The sequence below is a fragment of the Notolepis coatsorum genome, assembly GCF_963971535.1.
Source record: "Notolepis coatsorum genome assembly, chromosome: 4".
NCBI classification, from domain to species: domain Eukaryota; kingdom Metazoa; phylum Chordata; class Actinopteri; order Aulopiformes; family Paralepididae; genus Notolepis; species Notolepis coatsorum.
In genome coordinates, this window is record NC_140168.1 from 303555 (window position 1) to 328554 (window position 25000).

General features: G+C 45.9%; 1 protein-coding gene across 1 annotated transcript in view; it reads right to left on the reverse strand.

Annotated features, from left to right (window-relative positions):
• The window catches only part of rsbn1 (round spermatid basic protein 1), a gene marked incomplete at both ends in the record, with an annotated part of 56866 nt that extends 39238 nt beyond the window's left edge, over positions 1-17628 (reverse strand). The window contains 2 exon segments of the mRNA XM_084313296.1: positions 17040-17253; positions 17392-17628. Coding sequence (XP_084169422.1) covers positions 17040-17253; positions 17392-17628 — 451 coding nt within the window.
• Positions 17629-25000: the final 7372 nt, after the last annotated feature.

Here is a 25000-nt window from a genome sequence, read left to right on the forward strand (position 1 = left end):
GCGGTTTCTATCATCATCATCATCACCACCCACGCTATGCATAAAATATAGGTCCGCGGAGAGGCACGCTGAGGAGGCTGTGCAAACTGCAATGGAATATGGGGCATCTCTCTCTCTTTACCTAATATTTTTATTCTATCCTGACATTTTCAGTTGGAAGGGCAGTCTATATGCGTAACAATTATTTTCTTTCAATTTTTCTCATACTGTCTCCACTGTCCGGCTGCACTGCCACTGTGTGTGTCTGGCTTCTCTGATCCAATCACATTCAGCGTCACGTCAGCGTTTCTCCCCCCCACCCACAGTCTGCGAATCAGAGCAGAGTAGGGCGGTTCCTCACGGAATACGTGTCGTCTCTTTCAACGTCCGAGTCAGAGCGAGTCAGCGAGAGTTGACAGCACATCTACTGGTAGTTTTATCTGCAGGTACTGTAGCCTAGTTTCGCCAGCAGGCAGCTAGTCGAAAAATATGGCATGCTCAAGATGGCCAGTAAAAGAAAAGTCGACATTGACAATCGCTGCAATTCAAAGGTGAATGGACTGAAAAATATGCGTGCATCCTCCCAGCACCAAACCAATGTGACTAATTATGCCAAGAAACTGTAGGTCTTGTGAAGAGTGGCAATTTGAAACGCCACTACGAAACAAAACACAGTTATTTTGATGCAGCCTTTACTCAAAATTCAGTGCTAAGAACCACAAAAATAAATGGAATGAAATCATCATATCAAGCTGCAAGCAGAATTATTGTTAAATCTATGTCACAACGAGGAAAAGCAAACAAGTCCTCACTCAGTGGCATGGGTGTTGGCTAAACACAAGAAGCCATTCTCTGATGCATAAATAATAAAATAATGTCATGTGATGGAGACCATGTTTGAAGGCAAACAAAAGCAAATCCCCCTCAAATAGCACAGCAACCAGAATAACTGAAATACTGGCTGATGATTTGATTAAACAGCTTTGTGATAAAATAAAAAAAATGCACAGTGCATTACATTTCCATAGCTGTGGATGAGTCCACTGACACCACTGAGAAGGCTCAGTTGCTGGTGTTTGTGAGGTTTTAGTGAGTTTGTGAGAAGATTGGATCAGTTGTACTTTTTTTTTGAATACTTGAAACCCTTTTTTTGTGGAATATTTGATGCGGCCCAGCCTCACCCAGACTCTACCTCCAGCGGCCCCCAGGTACATTGAGTTTGAGACCCCTGACATACAGCATCCAGGTTACGGTTAAAGGTGCTGTAAGTGGTATTTCTTTGTTAAAATAAGTGTTAAATAGCTCTACATTCTGACAGCCGTCACTGATACAGAGTGTCTGGTCAGTAACATGGGTCTCCCAGTCCCTCCACTCTGCAGTAAACAGTCATCACTGATATAGAGTGTCTGGTCAGTAACATGGGTCTCCCAGTCCCTCCACTCTGCAGTAAACAGTCATCACTGATATAGAGTGTCTGGTCAGTAACATGGGTCTCCCAGTCCCTCCACTCTGCAGTAAACAGACATCACTGATATAGAGTGTCTGGTCAGTAACATGGGTCTCCCAGTCCCTCCACTCTGCAGTAAACAGCCATCACTGATACAGAGTGTCTGGTCAGTAACATGGGTCTCCCAGTCCCTCTGCTCTACATTCTGACAGCCGTCACTGATACAGAGTGTCTGGTCAGTAACATGGGTCTCTCAGTCCCTCCACTCTACAGTAAACAGTCATCACTGATATAGAGTGTCTGGTCAGTAACATGGGTCTCCCAGTCCCTCCACTCTGCAGTAAACAGCCATCACTGATACAGAGCGTCTGGTCAGTAACATGGGTCTCCCAGTCCCTCCACTCTGCAGTAAACAGACATCTTTTAATGTATTCTGGTATTTTATAATATGCATATTCTTGTATTTTTGTATGTTTGATTTTATAAAACGGGGGACGTTCTTGATAAGCCTCTAGGCTTCTAACTTCTCCTTCACAATCGTTATAACTTATTATGTATTGTTTTTACTTCTGTTTAACTGTGTTAATAAAAAAAATAAAAAAAATAAAAAGAGTGTCTGGTCAGTAACATGGGTCTCAGTCCCTCCACTCTGCAGTAAACAGCCATCACTGATATAGTGTCTGGTCAGTAACATGGGTCTCCCAGTCCCTCCACTCTGCAGTAAACAGACATCACTGATATATTGTCTGGTCAGTAACATGGGTCTCTCAGTCCCTCCACTCTGCAGTAAACAGTCATCACTGATATAGAGTGTCTGGTCAGTAACATGGGTCTCCCAGTCCCTCCACTCTGCAGTAAACAATCATCACTGATACAGAGTGTCTGGTCAGTAACATGGGTCTCCCAGTCCCTCCACTCTGCAGTAAACAGCCATCACTGATATAGAGTGTCTGGTCAGTAACATGGGTCTCCCAGTCCCTCCACTCTGCAGTAAACAGCCATCACTGATATAGAGTGTCTGGTCAGTAACATGGGTCTCTCAGTCCCTCCACTCTGCAGTAAACAGCCATCACTGATATAGAGTGTCTGGTCAGTAACATGGGTCTCCCAGTCCCTCCACTCTGCAGTAAACAGTCATCACTGATATAGAGTGTCTGGTCAGTAACATGGGTCTCTCAGTCCCTCCACTCTGCAGTAAACAGTCATCACTGATACAGAGTGTCTGGTCAGTAACGTGGGTCTCCCAGTCCCTCCACTCTGCAGTAAACAGTCATCACTGATATAGAGTGTCTGGTCAGTAACATGGGTCTCCCAGTCCCTCCACTCTGCAGTAAACAGTCATCACTGATACAGAGTGTCTGGTCAGTAACATGGGTCTCCCAGTCCCTCCACTCTGCAGTAAACAGTCATCACTGATATAGAGTGTCTGGTCAGTAACATGGGTCTCCCAGTCCCTCCACTCTGCAGTAAACAGTCATCACTGATATAGAGTGTCTGGTCAGTAACATGGGTCTCTCAGTCCCTCCACTCTGCAGTAAACAGCCATCACTGATATAGAGTGTCTGGTCAGTAACATGGGTCTCCCAGTCCCTCCACTCTGCAGTAAACAGTCATCACTGATATAGAGTGTCTGGTCAGTAACATGGGTCTCTCAGTCCCTCCACTCTGCAGTAAACAGCCATCACTGATATAGAGTGTCTGGTCAGTAACATGGGTCTCCCAGTCCCTCCACTCTGCAGTAAACAGCCATCACTGATATAGAGTGTCTGATCAGTAACATGGGTCTCCCAGTCCCTCCACTCTGCAGTAAACAGCCATCAGTGATATAGTGTCTGATCAGTAACATGGGTCTCCCAGTCCCTCCACTCTGCAGTAAACAGTCATCACTGATATAGAGTGTCTGGTCAGTAACATGGGTCTCCCAGTCCCTCCACTCTGCAGTAAACAGCCATCACTGATATAGAGTGTCTGATCAGTAACATGGGTCTCCCAGTCCCTCCACTCTGCAGTAAACAGCCATCAGTGATATAGAGTGTCTGATCAGTAACATGGGTCTCCCAGTCCCTCCACTCTGCAGTAAACAGCCATCAGTGATATAGAGTGTCTGGTCAGTAACATGGGTCTCCCAGTCCCTCCTGCTCTGCAGTAAACAGTCATCACTGATATAGAGTGTCTGGTCAGTAACATGGGTCTCCCAGTCCCTCCACTCTGCAGTAAACAGCCATCACTGATACAGAGTGTCTCCCAGTCCCTCCACTCTGCAGTAAACAGTCATCACTGATACAGAGTGTCTGGTCAGTAACATGGGTCTCCCAGTCCCTCCACTCTACAGTAAACAGCCATCACTGATATAGTGTCTGGTCAGTAACATGGGTCTCCCAGTCCCTCCACTCTGCAGTAAACAGCCATCACTGATATAGAGTGTCTGATCAGTAACATGGGTCTCCCAGTCCCTCCACTCTGCAGTAAACAGCCATCAGTGATATAGTGTCTGGTCAGTAACATGGGTCTCCCAGTCCCTCCACTCTGCAGTAAACAGCCATCACTGATATAGAGTGTCTGGTCAGTAACATGGGTCTCCCAGTCCCTCCACTCTGCAGTAAACAGCCATCAGTGATATAGAGTGTCTGATCAGTAACATGGGTCTCTCAGTCCCTCCACTCTGCAGTAAACAGTCATCACTGATATAGAGTATCTGGTCAGTAACATGGGTCTCCCAGTCCCTCCACTCTGCAGTAAACAGTCATCACTGATATAGAGTGTCTGGTCAGTAACATGGGTCTCCCAGTCCCTCCACTCTGCAGTAAACAGCCATCACTGATATAGAGTATCTGGTCAGTAACATGGGTCTCCCAGTCCCTCCACTCTGCAGTACACAGTCATCACTGATATAGAGTGTCTGGTCAGTAACATGGGTCTCCCAGTCCCTCCACTCTGCAGTAAACAGCCATCACTGATATAGAGTGTCTGGTCAGTAACATGGGTCTCCCAGTCCCTCCACTCTGCAGTAAACAGTCATCACTGATATAGAGTGTCTGGTCAGTAACATGGGTCTCCCAGTCCCTCCACTCTGCAGTAAACAGTCATCACTGATATAGAGTATCTGGTCAGTAACATGGGTCTCCCAGTCCCTCCACTCTGCAGTAAACAGTCATCACTGATATAGAGTGTCTGGTCAGTAACATGGGTCTCCCAGTCCCTCCACTCTGCAGTAAACAGTCATCACTGATATAGAGTGTCTGGTCAGTAACATGGGTCTCCCAGTCCCTCCACGCTGCACTCGACTGATGCGCCAAGTCCGCCAACTCACCAAGTACCCACCTGGCTACTTTGCATAACAATAGCTCAGGTCGCCAGGTGTGTTCAAATACGTCCTCAGATACATTCACACAAAACTTGTGAATGAAATGTGTTACGTTCCAATCCTAGAGGCAATTAGGCATTGTCTTTAGTCTGTGCACACGCGAGGGAACATGTATGCGCATGCGCGGGAGCGTGCACGTGGCGTCATTAAAACACAGTGCAACCAGCTCTGAAATCACCCCCTGCCCCCCCCTGCCCTGCCCCACTTCATCCAATCAGGAGAGAGAACCCTAGATATTTGTACTTATTTCAAGAAATCTTGCCAAACCAGATTTGCTTACTGCACTGGCAGTACTTGTTTCAAGCACATAATATTTGCTTAAAACTGGTTTGTATTAGTTATTTTTCTCCTGATTGGATAAAGAACGGGATACCAGAACATCTATTTTCTGTATTTACTGCAGAACAGAGGGTCTGGGAGACACTGTGATGGCTGTCAGAATGGTTTCTAACCCTAACTAACCTTACTGTCCTGCACGTGTCCTAATAAACTAACCTACACTGTAACACTCAACACTTTGATGAACATTGTTACTCAGCTGATAGAGTTGTTCCTTCCTTCCTGATGACTTGTTGTACAGAACTTGTAAGTCGCTTTGGATAAAAAGACTGAATGATGATAAAGCTAAATGACTAAATGTAAATGTATGCTATAATTTCAACACATAGACCATTTATTTAAACAACAAAATACTGCTTACAGCACCTTTAACAATAATCCAGATGAGTGCGTGGACATGTAGATCAGATATGGTGCTGGTTGTACAGTAATATGCAACAGAACGACACTGTATAGAGCCACGGCCTGTACAGTGTTCCACAAGGAAGCATACTAGGACCACTACTGTTCCTAATTTATGCAAATGACATGTCGTCAGCTTGTGACTGCAACTTGTTCCTGTTTGCGGACGACTCAGCCCTGCTGGTCTCTGACAAGAACAAATTACAGGTTGAAAAAACCCTCAGCTCAGAACTAGGCAAAATCTGCATATGGCTCGCCGACAACAAACTATCATTATGTGATGCCCACTAGAAGTGGTATCATGTTAATATCTTTAGATTATGTGTCAAAACAGTGTGAACATATGGGTACAGGATTACCTCCATCAGAAACAAGTTAGAAGAGTCATTTATATGTAATGGGAGACATTAACATAATCTGGTCAATAGGTGGCGGTATAGGACTGGTGTTTAGTGACTTCGCCTTCCAGGGACCCGTTACTGTGTGCTTAGGAACGCACGAGGCAATCTCAGCCTCACAACCGGGAGGAGCCAGAGTCAATAACATCGTGTCTGCACCTTTCCTTTGTCAAATGATTAACTACAACCTGTTTCATAGGTGGGTAATATACTACAAAACACACATAAAGGTTAACAAGGATACATGCAATGTCGAGGGTTCAAATGAAGTAACTATTGTCGATGTTTGAGTCAAGTTTAAGAAGTTTAAGACGACAGGTAACGTGGTTGAGAAGCAGATCGTCTATTGATGGCGCCACGTTTCGTTGGTACATTTAAATAGTGTTGGAACACAATTGTCCATTTAAGCACTAACGTGTCGAAGTTAAGTATCTCCAAGGGGATTATAAAGGTTTATGTTTTGAAATACATACTGTGTTGGGTTGAATTGCTGTGTAGTAAATGTGTATATTGTGTACAAGATGGTTAGAGGGAAAGTACTTTAGCTTACCCTACCAAGAAGGTAGCTAAAGACGGGGCTGTACCACATGCTCTCTCTCTCTCTCTCTCTCTCTCTCTCTCTCTCTCTCTCTCTCTCTCTCTCTCTCTCTCTCTCTCTCTCTCTCTCTCTCTCTCTCTCTCTCTCTCTCTCTCTCTCTCTCTCTCTCTCTCTCTATTGCGCCCTCAGTTAAATGTAAATATAAATCTATTCCCTTGAGTTATACCATGGTCACGGTTTTAGCAAATTCCTAGTAGGGTTGAGAACGGCCCGATACAAATATATATATAAATGTACTTTCAGTGCACATTTGAGGTTCAATAGAACTTGAGACAGGAACACAACTATGGATAACACTGAGGTGTGGAGGTATTTCGGTATACTAGAGAATTGTGGATATGACTGATGATAAGTGACTGATGATAAAGGTAACACTTATTGGTGATTTAAGGAATTGTTTGACAGACAATGAGAATGACAGTGTTGGTTAAAAGACATACAGTACTATGGTCCCTTCCAACATGCCTAGACATGTCTAGACAGAGGTTAACAGGATAATGTTTCTCTTCTCACGTGCTTATATTTAAGACGCCAAATATGTATAAAGACATAAGTAATCACAATGTACAGTATATAATACTGGATAACTACATTTAAAAGGAAAATGCTATTGAAGTGAACCAGGGTATCCTAAAAGGGTAGAATGTGTGTTGCAATGATGAATATGCTTTTGAATTAATAACAAGTATGGGATTATAATTGAATGTATTGAAGTAATGTAACTAATTGAACTGGATGATGATACAATGATGATACAATGATTATACAATGATGATACAATGATGATACAATGATGATGATGATTGATTGATTATTCTATTGAATGAATAAATGTTGTTGAAATATACAACCGGGAGGAGCCAGAGTCAATAACATCGTGTCTGCACCTTTCCTTTGTCAAATGATTAACTACAACCTGTTTCATAGGTTAAACATATATCTGCTATCAGGTGCCATATCCTGGTACCTGTAACAGTTTATTGGGGGCTCGTCCGGGATCAGCGCCACCTGCTGGATGGGAGCTGATCCAGAGATCTTGACACCTGGACCAACCGCGACCCGATGAACCAGGAACCAACGCCCGGTGTAAAGGTCGTCGAATGAGGGATTGATCTGCGCAGTATCGACAGCAGTGAAGTGCCTCATCTGATGCCAGATGACAACGAGACTACGTCCACTACTCTACCTGACGAGAAGGAAGGCCGGTGTCGTGTAGAGGAGATCCACCCACCACGGAAAGTCGTCACAGTGATCCTGAACTGAGAGCCAAGTGCGAGGAATCGGGAAGCAGCCATGGGGGACAGCGAGAGGAAAAGCTTGGTGTGGGACATCAAGAAGAGCCTGCTCACTCTACCTGCGGATGAACTGTTTCGCATTGCCGAGGCATTGGAACTGATACCAGGACTGGAGACGTCTGACCGAACCCACCTTACCGTAGACGACGTGGAGGGGTGCTTCAACTTTATCAACGACTATCTGTACAGTAAGGTTTTACTGGAGTTAGAGGATACAGGGTTGTCTTATTTATTACAGATAAAAGATGTAACTGATGGACATATGCAGAGTGAGGTGGTGGGTCTAGAAGAGGGTAAAACCGAGGGCCTACGGTCCACCAGTCAAAGTGATGCAGTACCAGTCGACCCCATTAGCGTCTTTTATGATGTAAGTGAAACCATTGAGGGTGTGCCCACTCCAAAAGTAAGCAACCAGGTTTTACAGTGCCTGCCCAGTGTACCACCACCCACAGCTCAGGCTGTGCCATTGAATAAGAGTGTAACAGACACCGAAAGTAAACAGGAAACCCCTGGTGTGTCGCCAGATAAACTAATATCTTTACGAGAACTGTCGTACCTTCACCGCAGGGAGTTTAAGCTCCAGGGAGGTCAGATAGGAGACCAGGGATCAGACATTAGTTACAACAGTGTCTGCAAACAGATCGACGAAGGTCTGAAGGAGCAATTCAGCGATGCAGAGGTTGTTAGAGCAGTCTTGAGAGTGATCAAAGCTGGCAGCTTTAAGGATATGTTAATGGTAAAAGACGATTTGACTATCGATGAGCTGAAGGGTTTTCTCCATTCTCACCTCGGTGAACAAAGTAATACAGAGTTGTTTCAAGAACTCATGTGCACAAAGCAAAAGGATAGTGAAACACCACAGCAGTTTTTGTATAGAGTCATAGGACTCAAGCAGAAGATTTTACTAGCATCAAAATATGCTGCTACTGACGTTAAGTACAACGAACGAACCGTTCAGGATGTCTTTCTCCACACTGTATATCAAGGTTTAGGACACAAACATGATGACATTCGTAGGGAACTCAAACCCTTACTTGAAGACAGAGTACCTGATGAGGCCATTCTCAGACAGATGAAAAAGGTCATGAGCGATGAGAGTGAAAGACAGCGACGGTTAGGGCCTATCAATCGCAATAGACCCCCCATGTACATAGTACAGGTGCTGAGGTGAAGGGAGCACAGTGTCCCCCCCCCACTAGGGAAGAAAATACAGGAAAGAAACTTAAACTAGACCCGATCCAGCAGTTAACAGAGAAAGTAGAGAAACTTACCAATCTAGTGGATCTCCTGCAACAACCACCCCAGGTCAGAACAGGGAGGATAAATAGGCAGAGGGACAGGCCATATGGCTGTAGCAAATGTGTAGCACAGAATTTACCTAATTGCCCTCACTGTTTCCATTGTGGCGAAGAAGGCCATAGAGCGTTAGGCTGTCAAAAGAGACCACCGCGTCAGGGAAACTGAGGCCGGTCACTGCAAGAGGACAACCATTGACCGGTTCCCCTTTACTGTCCCAACCTGACAACCGTCGTACTAGTGAGCCTGAGAAGGAAAGAGTAAGAGAGGAGAAAACTGCACCTAGAACAGGAACCAAGACGGTAAACCAGATACAGAAGCACACAGACCCCCCTAATTTACCAAACACTAAGAGTGAATGCCTCGCCAAGCTCGTAGGGAGAAGAGCTCTCACCCATTGTAACCTAAACGGTTTAGCAGTCCAAGCCCTGCTTGATACAGGGGCCCAAGTAAGCATGATTGACAGAACTTGGAAGAATAGATACTTACCTGACATGCCAGTCAGACCCCTTAGCGAAATCATCGAAGAAGAAGAGGAGTTGAAAGTCTACGCGGTAAACGGTGAGGTCCTCCCATTTGATGGTTGGGTGGCCCTTACGGTGAACTTAAAGGGGAATGAAGACCCTAACCTGTCAATCACTGTGCCTTTCCTTGTAAGCAGCCTTGTCCTTGAGAGACCCCTACTGGGTTTTAATGTGCTGGAAGTGATGATACAAGAACAACCTGGAAGACTGATCCCAACTCTCACCAGCCTGCTCTGTAACGCCATGGTGATACCAGCCGAGAAGGCAGAACTCCTGGTGAGTTATATCCAGACTGACAGACCCCCTGTCCAGGTTGGTCGCCTACGAACAGGTAAACAAGCCACTGTCATCCCCGCCGGTCAAGTGGCCTGGGTCAAGTGCCAAATCCCCCCCCACGTGGACCTGTCTGACCCCACCTTCCTGTTCGAACCAGATGACAGCAGTTTAGCGCTGGCAGAACTGGATGTTGGAGAAGGCCTGCTGCAAGCGCAAAACCCCAGGAAGCCGTATGTCACCGTGCCTGTGGGAAACAACACAAGGCATAACGTCACTCTCTCCAGGAAGACAGCTCTGGGCAGCATCCATTGTGTTGGGAAAGTCATCACGACAGACTCCCCACGGCAAACCCCCATCCCAACCTACTCACCTGAAATCTCCCAGCCCACGGTACCCCCCAACCGTGCTGCTACAACGTCGGCTGTGCCCAGCTCCATCCTGTTCAAACCCCCCGTCGATCTCAGTCACCTCGACGACGAACAACAGACAATAGTCAACCGGATGCTTTGTGAAGAGGCTGGGTCCTTTGCACAAGACAGTGGTGACATTGGGTGCATCCCGAGCCTGCAGATGACAATCGCTCTCCATGATACTGTCCCGGTCCAGAAGACGTACTCATCAGTACCAAAGCCACTGTTTAAAGAAGTAAAAGAGTACATACAGGAACTGTTAATGAAAGGTTGGATAGTCAAGTCAAAGTCTCCATATTCTGCCCCAGTAGTCTGCGTCAGAAAGAAGGACGGCAGCCTACGGCTATGCATCGACTACCGCCTCCTGAACAAAAAGACTGTGCCCGATCGTCATCCACTACCTAGAATACAAGACCTGACTGACACGCTTGGAGGCTATACCTGGTTTAGTATCCTAGACCAAGGGAAAGCCTACCACCAGGGCTTCGTCGCCGAGGGTTCACGACCCTTCACCGCCTTCATCACTCCTTGGGGTCTTTACGAGTGGGTGCGCATCCCATTTGGACTCTCGAATGCCCCTGCAACGTTCCAACGGAGCATGGAGGAGATGCTAGGTCCCCTCAGGGACGAATGCTGTATCCCGTATCTTGACGACGTACTCTGTTACGCAAAGACATTTGAAGAACATGTAGAGACCCTCCGCAAGGTTCTCCAAGCCCTTCAACGTCACGGAGTGAAATTGAGACCTGAGAAGTGTGACCTCTTCAAGCAAGAAGTCAGATACGTGGGTCGCCTTGTGTCAGCAGAAGGGGTCAAGATAGACCCACGAGACATTGAAGCCGTGAAAGCCCTGTCAAGTAAGACACCCAGAACTGTCGGCGAAGTGAGGAAAATAACAGGATTCCTGGGATATTTCCGTTCATACATTCAGGATTTTTCCCGAATTGCCAGACCCATCTACGAGCTACTCCAAATCAAGCCAGGAAAGACCCCAGCCCCAGCGCGGAGTAAGAACATCAAACGCCCCCAGTTGCCCTCCAGAGAGCCCATAGAGTGGACCACGGAACAGCAGAGAGCACTTGAACAACTAATTGACCTTCTCACAAACCCCCCTGTCTTGGCATATCCTGATTTCAACCTACCCTTCAGGTTGCACACGGATGCCTCCGACCAAGGCCTGGGAGCTGTTCTGTATCAACATCAAGATGGAAAACTGAGAGTCATCGGGTACGGGTCAAGAACATTGTCACCAGCCGAACGAAATTACCATATGCACAGTGGGAAACTGGAGTTCCTTGCATTGAAATGGGCTGTGTGTGTGAAATTCCGTGACTACCTGTATTATGCCCCACACTTTACTATCTACACCGACAACAACCCGTTGACCTATGTAATGAGTACTGCCAAGCTCAATGCAGTCGGTCATCGGTGGGTTGGAGAACTGGCAGACTTCCGGTTTGACATCAAATACAGACCCGGAAAGTCCAACATAGATGCAGACACACTTTCCCGCCTTCCCCTGGATATGGAGAGATATGAAAGGACCTGCACAGAAGAGCTCTCTAATGAAGCAGTACGAGCAACGTGGGAAGGAAGCCAAGCAGCTGAAAGGAAAGACGTGGCATGGGTTGCGGCGCTCAACATCGCGTCCCCAGACTCAAACCAGCAGTCTCACCCACACCTACAAACAATCAGCCACGATGAACTGGTGAAGGCCCAAAAAGAGGACCAAGCCATCAACACGATCAGGGAGTTGAAAGAGTCGAACACGAAATTGTCAGACGACGTACGAAGAACCGTAAGCGCAGCAACCCGAAAGCTACTTCATGAATGGAGCAGATTACATATTGAAAATGATCTCCTTTACAGAAAGACCAATCAATACCAACAGTTGGTCCTCCCTGTAAAATATAGAACACTTGCCCTGAAACATCTACATAATGAGATGGGTCATGTTGGAACAGAAAGAGTGATCCACCTCGCAAGAGAAAGATTCTACTGGCCGTTCATGTCCAGAGAGATTGAAGAATATGTGACCCGAAGATGTCCTTGTATCAAGTCTAAGAAGCCGGTCACCCATGTCCGAGCTCCCATGGGCAGCATTACCTCCAACTTCCCATTAGAACTTGTGTGTATCGACTATCTACATCTGGAAACCAGTCGTGGAGGGTATGAATATATCCTAGTGGTGATCGACCATTTCACAAGGTTTGCCCAGGCATACCCCACCAAGAACAAGAGTGGAAAAACAGCTGCAGAGCGTATCTTTAATGACTTTATACCCAAATTCGGTTATCCCTCGAAATTACATCACGACCAGGGTCGAGAATTTGAGAATAAACTGTTCCAAGCACTGCAACGGCTGTCTGGGGTCGGCCACTCTAGAACATCACCCTACCATCCACAGAGCAACCCAGCGGAGCGGCTCAATCGGACCATACTACAGATGTTGAGGACATTGACTGAAAATGAGAAATTGCGGTGGAAGGACCACCTCCCGCATGTGTTACACGCGTACAACTGTACCAAACATGAATCAACGGGTTACTCACCCTTTTTCCTCCTCTACGGTCGTCATCCACACCTCCCCGTTGACCTGTTGTTTGGGTTAACGAAGAAAGAGGAACCGTACTCACCCAGAGGATACGCGGAGCAATGGGCTGAGAAGATGTCTGAAGCCTATCGGATTGCTTGTGAACATAGCAAAAAGTCCAGTGCAAGAGGAAAAGTAACTTATGACAAGAAAACAAAAGGAGTAGTGCTGCAGTCAGGAGACAGAGTTCTGGTGAGAAACCTCAATCAGCGTGGAGGACCAGGCAAGTTGAGATCGTACTGGGAGAAGGCGATCTACGTGGTCAAAAGCCAGCTCGCTGAGAGTCCAGTATACATTGTCTGCCTTGAACATGGAGACCAGAAAAAGACCAGAACACTACACCGAAATCTCTTACTGCTGGTAAATGATTTGCCCGTGGAAATGACTCCACCACCAGCCAGAACTGTCCCTGCGAAGAAAACGAATGACAGACCAAGACAGGGAAGAATGTCAGACACACAAAGACAAGTAGAGACAAGGGACAGCAATGACAGTGATTCGGATGATGACAGTGACAGAGGATACTGGCTAAGGATACCTGTTGAAAGGACAGAGGAAAGATCACTTGGACACCGTGAACGACGACCTGGAGTCATGCCAGGCCTGCGCCCTGAGAGTGAAGACGACAGGGGAGGAAACATGGATGGGAATTTGCCTGTCTTGGCCAGACCGGAGGGAGATGTTAGTGAATCAGGGGAAGAAGAAGAAAGGGAGACCCCCCGAGCTCACTCTCCAATACCCCAACCCCACTCCCAAGCTCACTCTCCAATACCCCAACCCCACTTCCAAGCTCACTCTCCAATAGCCCAACCCCAACCCCAAGCTCACTCCCCCGTAGCCCAGCTCAATCTCCGAACCCCTCCACTCTCGCCGGTAGAACAGGTCCAGTCAGAGGTTAGGAGGTCTGCCCGTGACAGAAGGCCTAAACAATGTCTCACGTATGATATGCTAGGTGAACCGTCAGTGCAGAACAAGGTGACCGTGAATTCAGTAGTACAGTGGCCACCGATGGTGCCCGCACCACACCACAGTCCACTACCACGTCAATTGATACCCTTCGTAATGCCATGGTTGCATTCAATTTTTTACAGCCTTCCACAACATGGCCAGTATGCTTACCGTCCAGCCGTCACCCACGGTCCGCCCATGGGAAGTTTGTTAGGGGTTCACGCCTGAGGGTGATATTGGATGGGTGTATTTAGTGATTTTCGGAAATGTCAGGAGCCATTTTTTTAAGGTCAGGGAGTGTGTGATGCCCACTAGAAGTGGTATCATGTTAATATCTTTAGATTATGTGTCAAAACAGTGTGAACATATGGGTACAGGATTACCTCCATCAGAAACAAGTTAGAAGAGTCATTTATATGTAATGGGAGACATTAACATAATCTGGTCAATAGGTGGCGGTATAGGACTGGTGTTTAGTGACTTCGCCTTCCAGGGACCCGTTACTGTGTGCTTAGGAACGCACGAGGCAATCTCAGCCTCACAACCGGGAGGAGCCAGAGTCAATAACATCGTGTCTGCACCTTTCCTTTGTCAAATGATTAACTACAACCTGTTTCATAGGTGGGTAATATACTACAAAACACACATAAAGGTTAACAAGGATACATGCAATGTCGAGGGTTCAAATGAAGTAACTATTGTCGATGTTTGAGTCAAGTTTAAGAATTTTAAGACGACAGGTAACGTGGTTGAGAAGCAGATCGTCTATTGATGGCGCCACGTTTCGTTGGTACATTTAAATAGTGTTGGAACACAATTGTCCATTTAAGCACTAACGTGTCGAAGTTAAGTATCTCCAAGGGGATTATAAAGGTTTATGTTTTGAAATACATACTGTGTTGGGTTGAATTGCTGTGTAGTAAATGTGTATATTGTGTACAAGATGGTTAGAGGGAAAGTACTTTAGCTTACCCTACCAAGAAGGTAGCTAAAGACGGGGCTGTACCACATGCTCTCTCTCTCTCTCTCTCTCTCTCTCTCTCTCTCTCTCTCTCTCTCTCTCTCTCTCTCTCTCTCTCTCTCTCTCTCTCTCTCTCTCTCTCTCTCTCTCTCTCTCTCTCTCTCTCTCTCTATTGCGCCCTCAGTTAAATGTAAATATAAATCTATTCCCTTGAGTTATACCATGGTCACGGTTTTAGCAAATTCCTAGTAGGGTTGAGAACGGCCCGATACAAATATATATATAAATGTACTTTCAGTGCACATTTGAGGTTCAATAGAACTTGAGACAGGAACACAACTATGGATAACACTGAGGTGTGGAGGTATTTCGGTATACTAGAGAATTGTGGATATGACTGATGATAAGTGACTGATGATAAAGGTAACACTTATTGGTGATTTAAGGAATTGTTTGACAGACAATGAGAATGACAGTGTTGGTTAAAAGACATACTATGGTCCCTTCCAACATGCCTAGACATGTCTAGACAGAGGTTAACAGGATAATGTTTCTCTTCTCACGTGCTTATATTTAAGACGCCAAATATGTATAAAGACATAAGTAATCACAATGTACAGTATATAATACTGGATAACTACATTTAAAAGGAAAATGCTATTGAAGTGAACCAGGGTATCCTAAAAGGGTAGAATGTGTGTTGCAATGATGAATATGCTTTTGAATTAATAACAAGTATGGGATTATAATTGAATGTATTGAAGTAATGTAACTAATTGAACTGGATGATGATACAATGATGATACAATGATTATACAATGATGATACAATGATGATACAATGATGATGATGATTGATTGATTATTCTATTGAATGAATAAATGTTGTTGAAATATACAACCGGGAGGAGCCAGAGTCAATAACATCGTGTCTGCACCTTTCCTTTGTCAAATGATTAACTACAACCTGTTTCATAGGTTAAACATATATCTGCTATCAGGTGCCATATCCTGGTACCTGTAACAATTACACCTGGGCAAAACAGAGTCCATTCTCTTCGGTTCAAATAACAAACTCAGCAAGACCGACGGCTTCTCAGTTACAGTGGGTGACAATATTGTCACAAGGAAAGATGAAATTACCTACCTGGGTTCCATCCTAGAGGCTAATCTTTCCTGTGACAAAATGTCATCCAATGTAATAAAAAAATTCAATCAACGAACTCGATTCTTGTACCGGATCTCCTCCCTGGTAAACAAGAATACCCTGAAGACTCTGGCAGGAGCACTCATTCAAGGGTACTACGACTATGCGTGCACCTCATGGTACCAAAGCACCTCAAAGGCACTAAAAACCAAATTACAAACATCTCAAAACAAACTGGTCAGACTACTGCTTGACCTGACTCCTAGAACCCACCTCACCCCTGCCCACTTTGCCAACCTAGGATGGCTTAGAGTAGACGACAGAGTACAGCAACTTGCAATGGGCCTGGTCTACAAGATACACTACACGACCAAGGTACCCATGTACATGTCAAAATACTTCCCAAAGGTCAGTGAATACCACGATCACAACACCAGAGGGAGCTCCACAAATCATGTAAAACCCAGATTCGGCACAAACAAGGGACTAAACACGTTTCGCAATTATGCCACAACAATGTGGAACGCCCTACCCAAAGCTGTAAAAGAATGTAAATCACTACCCACCTTCAAAAACACTCTCAAAGAACACCTACGGGAGTTCAATGTACAGTGTCCCCCCCCCCTGAGTTCAATGTACAGTGTCCCCCCCCCCTACCCAACCCCCCCCCCCCCCCCCCCACCTCCAATGTACAGCCCCACCCCACCTACCCAACCTCCCCCAATGCACAGTTTCTATGTCAAATGTATATACTCTTCTTCTGGATTTTTTTAGTATCACAAACAGTACTGTATTTGAAAATCTGGTATGTCATAAATGTATAGATGTAGCAGTACTGTCTATCTGTATGTCATGTGTGTCATATGATGAATTGAAAATGGGGGACCCTGATGTAAACAAGACGAAAGTCTTTCTCTGGTCTGCATCCCCTTAACAATTGTATGTATTGAGCCGTACTGTGTTGTACCCATTCTGCAATCTGTTAATAAACTTTTCAATCAATCAATCAATCAATCAATCAATCAACAGGATCATTAAGAGAAGTTAAAAAGAAAAGAGGCACCTCTCGTCTTCTGCAGCTGCGCGTGTTTCACGGGATCGGCCTCCGCGTTCTGCTTCTTGGTGTTCAGTGCGAGGAGGAGAGCACAGCGCGCAGGGGCTCCCGGTCCCGGTGGTCCTCCCGGTGGTCCCGCTCCCGGTGGTCCTCCCGGTGGTCCCGCTCCCGGTGGTCCAGGAGGGGGCAGCATCGCTCGCTTCTTCTCCAGTTGGACCGGTACCTTCCGCGCAGGAGGAGGAGGAGGAGGAGGAAGAGGAGGAGGGGGGGGGAGCGTCTTCTTCTTGGTGGCATTGTGTTGTTGTTGTTGTTGTTGTTGTTGTTGTTGTTGTTGTTGATGATGATGATGGTAGTGATGCACCGCGGGTTGCTGCTGCTGGTGATGATGATGATGGTGGTGGTGGCCGTGGTGGTGATGAAGATGAAGCTTCGCCTTCTTCACCTGATCTTTCTCCGACAGGTCCCTCTTCCTCCTCCTCCTCCTCCTCCTCCTCCTCTCCACCTGACGGAGGCTGGAGTCCCTCATCATCATCACCGCGTCCTCTCCCGTGGCACCGGGTACCGGGACCGGCTCGGCGCGTCGTGCAGCTGCTGCCATCTTTCTTATTAACGGGCAGCCTGACAGAGTTCCCACTGCGCATGGGTCGACACCGGGGAGATTGTAGTCCCCGGCGCGCTTCATTTGTAGTCCTATATCGTCTACACACACTTAAGTTCTGATGAATTGAAAATGGGGGACCCTGATGTAAACAAGACGAAAGTCTTTCTCTGGTCTGCATCCCCTTAACAACTGTATGTATTGAGCTGTACTGTATTGTACCCATTCTGCAATCTGTTAATAAAATGATCAATCAATCAATCATGTAGTTTCTTAAAACCGCATTGCTTTGTGGGAGTTGTAGTCCGTGCTGCGGGGAGTGCGTGCAGGCCTGCACGCACGCACTTTCTGACGGTACAGCTGCTGACGTCATGGTTTATGAACTGACAGAGTGGCTGTCTGGGCTGCGCGCGCTCAGCAGCATAAACCATGACGTCAGCCTCACCTTTAACATTCACTTTAATGACACTCACGTTTTAACACCACACCATATTTGTGTATATTTATTACAAAAGGAGTGCACTACCTCCATACCTAACGTTAGCATTTTGAACCTCATTGTTTTTGTACTGTATATGAAGCACGTTCTCAGGGGCTCGTACAGAACCAAGCATGTCACAGTAATGTACACATATATGTTCAAAACTGCTCTCAAAGAGCACCTACGGGTGGCTGCAATTACAAACTGGCCCCGGTAAATGTCCAAACCCCCCCCCCCCCTCCAATGTACAGCTTCGTCCCCTTCGGATGTATATATTTTTTTATGTTCTCTTTTTCTTACACAGTACTGTCTATCTGTATGTCATGTATGTCATAAATGCCATGATATATCTGTATATCTGTATGTCATAAATGTCATTATGAATGTAAAATGGGGGACCCTGATGTAAACAAGACGAAAGTCTTTCTCAGGTCTGCATCCCCTTAACAATTGTGTGTATTGAGCTGTACTGTGTTAATTTGTACCCATTCTGCAATCTGTTAATAAAGTTTTCAATCAATTCAATCAATCAATACTTTATATGTGACAAATAAAACGGAACTTGAACTACTGTCACGTTGCTTGGTAGACATTCAAATTAAATATATTCCGTATAGAGCAGGCATGACTCTACAGTAACAGTGATGTGAAGCATGACTCTACAGTAACAGTGATGTGAAGCATGACTCTACAGTAACAGTGATGTGAAGCATGACTCTACAGTAACAGTGATGTGAAGCATGACTCTACAGTAACAGTGATGTGAAGCATGACTCTACAGTAACAGTGATGTGAAGCATGACTCTACAGTAACAGTGATGTGAAGCATGACTCTACAGTAACAGTGACTGTGAAGCATGACTCTACAGTAACAGTGATGTGAAGCAGGACTCTACAGTAACAGTGATGTGAAGCATGACTCTACAGTAACAGTGATGTGAAGCATGACTCTACAGTAACAGTGATGTGAAGCATGACTCTACAGTAACAGTGATGTGAAGCATGACTCTACAGTAACAGTGATGTGAAGCATGACTCTACAGTAACAGTGATGTGAAGCATGACTCTACAGTAACAGTGATGTGAAGCATGACTCTACAGTAACAGTGATGTGAAGCATGACTCTACAGTAACAGTGATGTGAAGCATGACTCTACAGTAACAGTGACTGTGACGGCAACTGCGTTATTCTATGCATTGCGCTGGTTAACCCTTTTGTGGCATGAGTTCAAGTTTCAAGTTTGTTTATTTGTCACGTATGACATTACAGTGACATGCTTGGTTCTGTATGAGACCCCTGATAATGTGCTTCATACAGTAAACATGTAAGTCAAGAGGAATAACACTATACAATATACAATCAAAGTACAATGAAGGAAAAATGCAGACAATGAGGTACAAAAACCTTTTTTAAGGCAAGGTGCAAATGAGGTATGAATGTAGTGCAAATCTCTTTAATAAATAGATAAATATAATTGATTGAAACATTTAATTAACAGATTGCAGAATGGGTACAGTACAGTACGGCTCAATACACACAATTGTTAAGGGGATGCAGACCAGAGAAAGACTTTCGTCTTGTTTACATCAGGGTCCCCCATTTTCAATTCATAATGAGTTGAAATGAATGAATACAAATCTGATCCGATCAGATAGGGATTACAATCTGTTTTGAACTCCTGGGCCCAGGATATAGGAGCTCCTTCTGAGTCTCTCTGTTCCGGCCATGAGACTCCGGTAGCGCTTGCCTGGGGATAGAAGCTCCTTCTGAGTCTCTCTGTACTGGCCATTAGACTCCGGTAGCGCTTGCCTGGGGATAGAAGCTCCTTCTGAGTCTCTCTGTACCGGCCATGAGACTCCGGTAGCGCTTGCCTGGGGATAGGAGCTCCTTCTGAGTCTCTCTGTGCCGGCCATGAGACTCCGGCAGCGCTTGCCTGGGGATAGAAGCTCCTTCTGAGTCTCTCTGTGCCGGCCATGAGACTCCGGTAGCGCTTGCCTGGGGATAGGAGCTCCTTCTGAGTCTCTCTGTGCCGGCCACGAGACTCTGGTAGCGCTTGCCTGGGGATAGAAGCTCCTTCTGAGTCTCTCTGTGCCGGCCATGAGACTCCGGTAGCGCTTGCCTGGGGATAGAAGCTCCTTCTGAGTCTCTCTGTGCCGGCCATGAGACTCCGGTAGCGCTTGCCTGGGGATAGAAGCTCCTTCTGAGTCTCTCTGTACCGGCCATGAGACTCCAGTAGCGCTTGCCTGGGGATAGAAGCTCCTTCTGAGTCTCTCTGTACCGGCCATGAGACTCTGGTAGCGCTTGCCTGGGGATAGAAGCTCCTTCTGAGTCTCTCTGTTCCGGCCATGAGACTCCAGTAGCGCTCGCCTGGGGATAGAAGCTCCTTCTGAGTCTCTCTGTGCCGGCCATGAGACTCCGGTAGCGCTTGCCTGACCGCAGCAGTGCAGAGAGGCAGTTGTTTGGGTGACTAGAGTCTTTGGTTATTCTCTTAGCCTTGGCCCTGCAGCGCCTGGTGTAAATGTTCTGGAAGGTGGGAAGCCCACCTCCAATTGTGTGTTCGGCTGAACCGGCCACTCTCTGCAGTCTGCTGCGGTCTGCTGCGGTCTTGTGTGGTGTTCGCGTTCTGGTTACTGCCTCGCCGCTCACCGGACCCACAACAGTATTCATACAGTATTCCCTGATTTGTACTTCCCCAGGTGGGGTATCATTGGAAAGCCACACTCATTGGCTACAACCCTGTCCAATCATTTTTGATTGGCGGATCTAGAGCCCCAGGAGCCGTCTACTCGGGCGCACGCCTCACATATTGGCACGTAACTCGAGAACCGCTGAACGGTTAAGAGGTTAATGCCATAACAATCTTTGTAAACATACTAAACTTAATCTCACTTACAACAAGCCATATAGATTGCATGATGTATACCTCTGCTAGTTCAGTCATCAATAGAAGTGTTATTCGCGTGATACAATTTGATGTCAAAAAGAAAAGAAAAAAAGTAATTCATTATAATCGAGACATGGATGGAGGAAATCATGTTTATCTTCAATAAATAATATGAATGAAACACGGTGGACAGTGAAGGAACACGGTGAACCTTTTCGTTTCATGTCGGCCACGTTTACTCGTTTCACCTTCAATCTCCACACGATGGACCCGGACGCCACGTTGTGTCATCAACGTCTCTTTTACATAATTATATATGTAATCATTTCTCTTTTAGTAGCTAAACATTAAAAACGGGTCCTATAGACACCAACACGCCACAAGGGTTAACCCTTTCACTGCCACACTACAGAAGGTTAACCCTTTACTATCACACTACCGACGGTTACCGTAAAGGGTTAACCTTCGGTAGTGTGGCAGTGAAAGGGTTAACCTGCTGTTGTGTGGCAGTGAAAGGGTTAACCTTCTGTAGTGTGGCAGTGAAAGGGTAAACCTGCTGTTGTGTGGCAGTGAAAGGGTAAACCTGCTGTTGTGTGGCAGTGAAAGGGTAAACCTGCTGTTGTGTGGCAGTGAAAGGGTTAACCGCTTGGTGCGGAAGTGAAAGGGTTAAGTGTAAGAACAGGTCATTCCTGTAAAGATGAAGTTTAAGTTTACGTTTATGTTTTACCCAGGGTGCAGTGCACATTAAAGGGACAGTGCACATTAAAGGGACAGTGCACATTAAAGGGACAGTGCACATTAAAGGGACAGTGCACATTAAAGGGACAGTGCACATTAAAGGGACAGTGCACAAAGGGACAGTGCACATTAAAGGGACAGTGCACATTAAAGGGACAGTGCACATTAAAGGGACAGTGCACATTAAAGGGACAGTGCACATTAAAGGGACAGTGCACATTAAAGGGACCGTGCACATTAAAGGGACAGTGCACATTAAAGGGACAGTGCACATTAAAGGGACAGTGCACATTAAAGGGACAGTGCACATTAAAGGGACCGTGCACATTAAAGGGACAGTGCACATTAAAGGGACAGTGCACATTAAAGGGACAGTGCACATTAAAGGGACCGTGCTCATTAAAGGGACAGTGCACATTAAAGACATTAAAGGGACAGTGCACATTAAAGGGACAGTGCAAATTAAAGGGACAGTGCACATTAAAGGGACAGTGCACATTAAAGGGACTGTGCACATTAAAGGGACAGTGCACATTAAAGGGGCAGTGCACATGCACATTAAAGGGACAGTGCACATTAAAGGGACAGTGCACATTAAAGGGACAGTGCACATTAAAGGGACAGTGCACATTAATGAACATCTTCAGTTTCCACATCAGTGTAAATGTACCAGAATTATCTAAGGAGCTAGTTTTAATCTGTAGTGCCTGCCTGCCATGCATGTCTTTATTAACCCTTTCACTGCCACACTACCAAAGGGTTAACCCTTTCCCTGCGACAATACAGAAGGTTAACCCTTCCACTTCCACTGACCGTCTGTAGTGCGGTAGTGAAAGGGTTAACAGGGCCTTTTCTTATTGGCTTTACTGTGTGATCGAGCGTCATGTGACTGTATGGAGAAGTTAATCTCAAATAGAAAATGTATCGCATGCTGCCAGACAATTACAAACTAGACCAAACAACGGGTTATTTTAGATTATTACGACAACTACGACAATGAATAAAGTATAAAGTAGGCCACCATTGACTCAACTCAGCACGACCGACACAGGCAGGTGTGTTTATTCAGTAAAACTTTATTTATCAGTGCATGAACAGAACGCCATGGACACATTTTCCTTTCACCATTCTATATCATTTTCCTTTCGATTACTTAAAAAAATAATGAAACGATTTACAGAGGATTTATTATTTCTTTTCTCTGAATGAAGGCAAATATTTATACAGGTGCTGTACAATTTATAAACATTTACAACTACCATGATGCCAAAACCAAAAGGCTTTTATTTGTTTGTTTTTCTGCTGTTTAAGCAATGCAAGGCCACGGTGTCATGAAGACACCTGTAATGACAACGGAATGAACGGTACAGGTACACAGGTGGATTAAATTAAGTTAGTACGAGGTCGACCAGGCCAAGACAGAAGTATACGCCTATACCCACCTACACAATAAAGCACGCAGACTGAGGGTGCTGGCATGATTTGGGCCGTTGCTAGGCTACAAGAATTCCCCTACATAATATTCAGAAACCCCCCCCATCCCGACTGAGATGTAGTGTCGCGGTGTCGCCACTAGATGTCGCTCCACAGTAGCCAGTAGGATAGCAGCAGATGGCGTTCCACTGCTGTGTGGAAGCTTCACCCGGGCTCTTTGGGACTCACGTTTGTGTATAATTATATATATATATATATATTCTTATTATAAAAGCACGACAGGCATGTAGTTGGGTCAAAAATAGACACACCGATTTATCCCATTCTAATATTATTGGTTTATGGGCAGAAGAACGATTTCCGATCAAAAATAGATTTGGGGGTGAGATATAATGAGGAGAAAAACAAAAAACAAACAAAAAATTAAACAATGTTATTTGTGCCAAAATCATAGTGCCATAAAAAAAAGAAAGAAATAAAGAAAGACTCTTAACTTTTTATAAGTCGAAGGCAAAAGGTCTCACACTTCTTACAATCAGCTGTTGACGACTCGGCTAAATTATACCTCTATGTATAGATGATCAGGAAACACATTGTTAAATAATAATATACATCGGATAAAGTACAGTCGAAGCTACTGCTATGTCTAAAATACACAGACCTAGCAGTCAGCTGGTGCACACACACACATAGAACCAGAGCACCTAGAAGACGCAGAGCCAACAGTAAACATTACATGGATGGAATAACAACAGACCGGGGACATAGAAATAGAATGTATAGAGTCTACATGCACCACCAAAGGACAGGCCCATGCATTTGCTAAAGTGTTAAATGTGATGTTACAACGAGTGTGTGTGTGTGTGTGTGTGTGTGTGTGTGTGTGTGTGTGTGTGTGGTCATTATATACACTTGAGACGATGTTGACGCATCAAGCACATTCTTTTCCACGGCGACAGCGCCTCTACACATTCCATTTCTATGAATCAGGTTTTTTAAATTCTTTTTTTTACGATAATCGAAAAAGGGTGAAATGACTCCGTACTTAATAGTATGCATACTTTAATAGTATAATATTTCTTTGTCATATAATTCTCAATAAATTACATTTATATACGCTTCATTTATAAACACACTGTGTAGCAAACGATATACCTATTTATCCACAAGTGTCTCGTCGGCTGAGTGACGCGCGTGATGCTCAGAGGGGGCGGGATCTCGTGTGTGTCCCCCCCCCCCCCCCACTTGAGAGGGATATCGCCCCCTGCTGGCCAAGCTGAGAGGGATCTCGCCCCCTGCTGGCCAAGCTGAGAGGGATCTCGCCCCCTGCTGGACAAGCTGAGAGGGATCTCGCCCCCTGCTGGCCAAGCTGAGAGGGATCTCGCCCCCTGCTGGACAAGCTGAGAGGGATCTCGCCCCCTGCTGGCCAAGCTGAGAGGGATCTCGCCCCCTGCTGGACAAGCTGAGAGGGATCTCGCCCCCTGCTGGACAAGCTGAGAGGGATCTCGCCCCCTGCTGGACAAGCTGAGAGGGATCTCGCCCCCTGCTGGACAAGCTGAGAGGGATCTCGCCCCCTGCTGGACAAGCTGAGAGGGATTCGGAGGTCTTCACGTTTGTGCGTGAGTGAGGCACAGCTCTCTCGCAGGAACCAGAGAGAATATTCACCAGGACGACGACTAAGAGAGAAAACAGTCAAGAGAGAGAGAGAGCGGGTGGATCCAACCGAGAGAGGAGAGGCTCGAGTATCGTGTCGGATATGTCCCTTTTACACCCCCCCGCCCCCTGCCCCCCGTCCCCCCGTCCCAAAACGGGATTCTTCGTTAGAAGTGGGTTC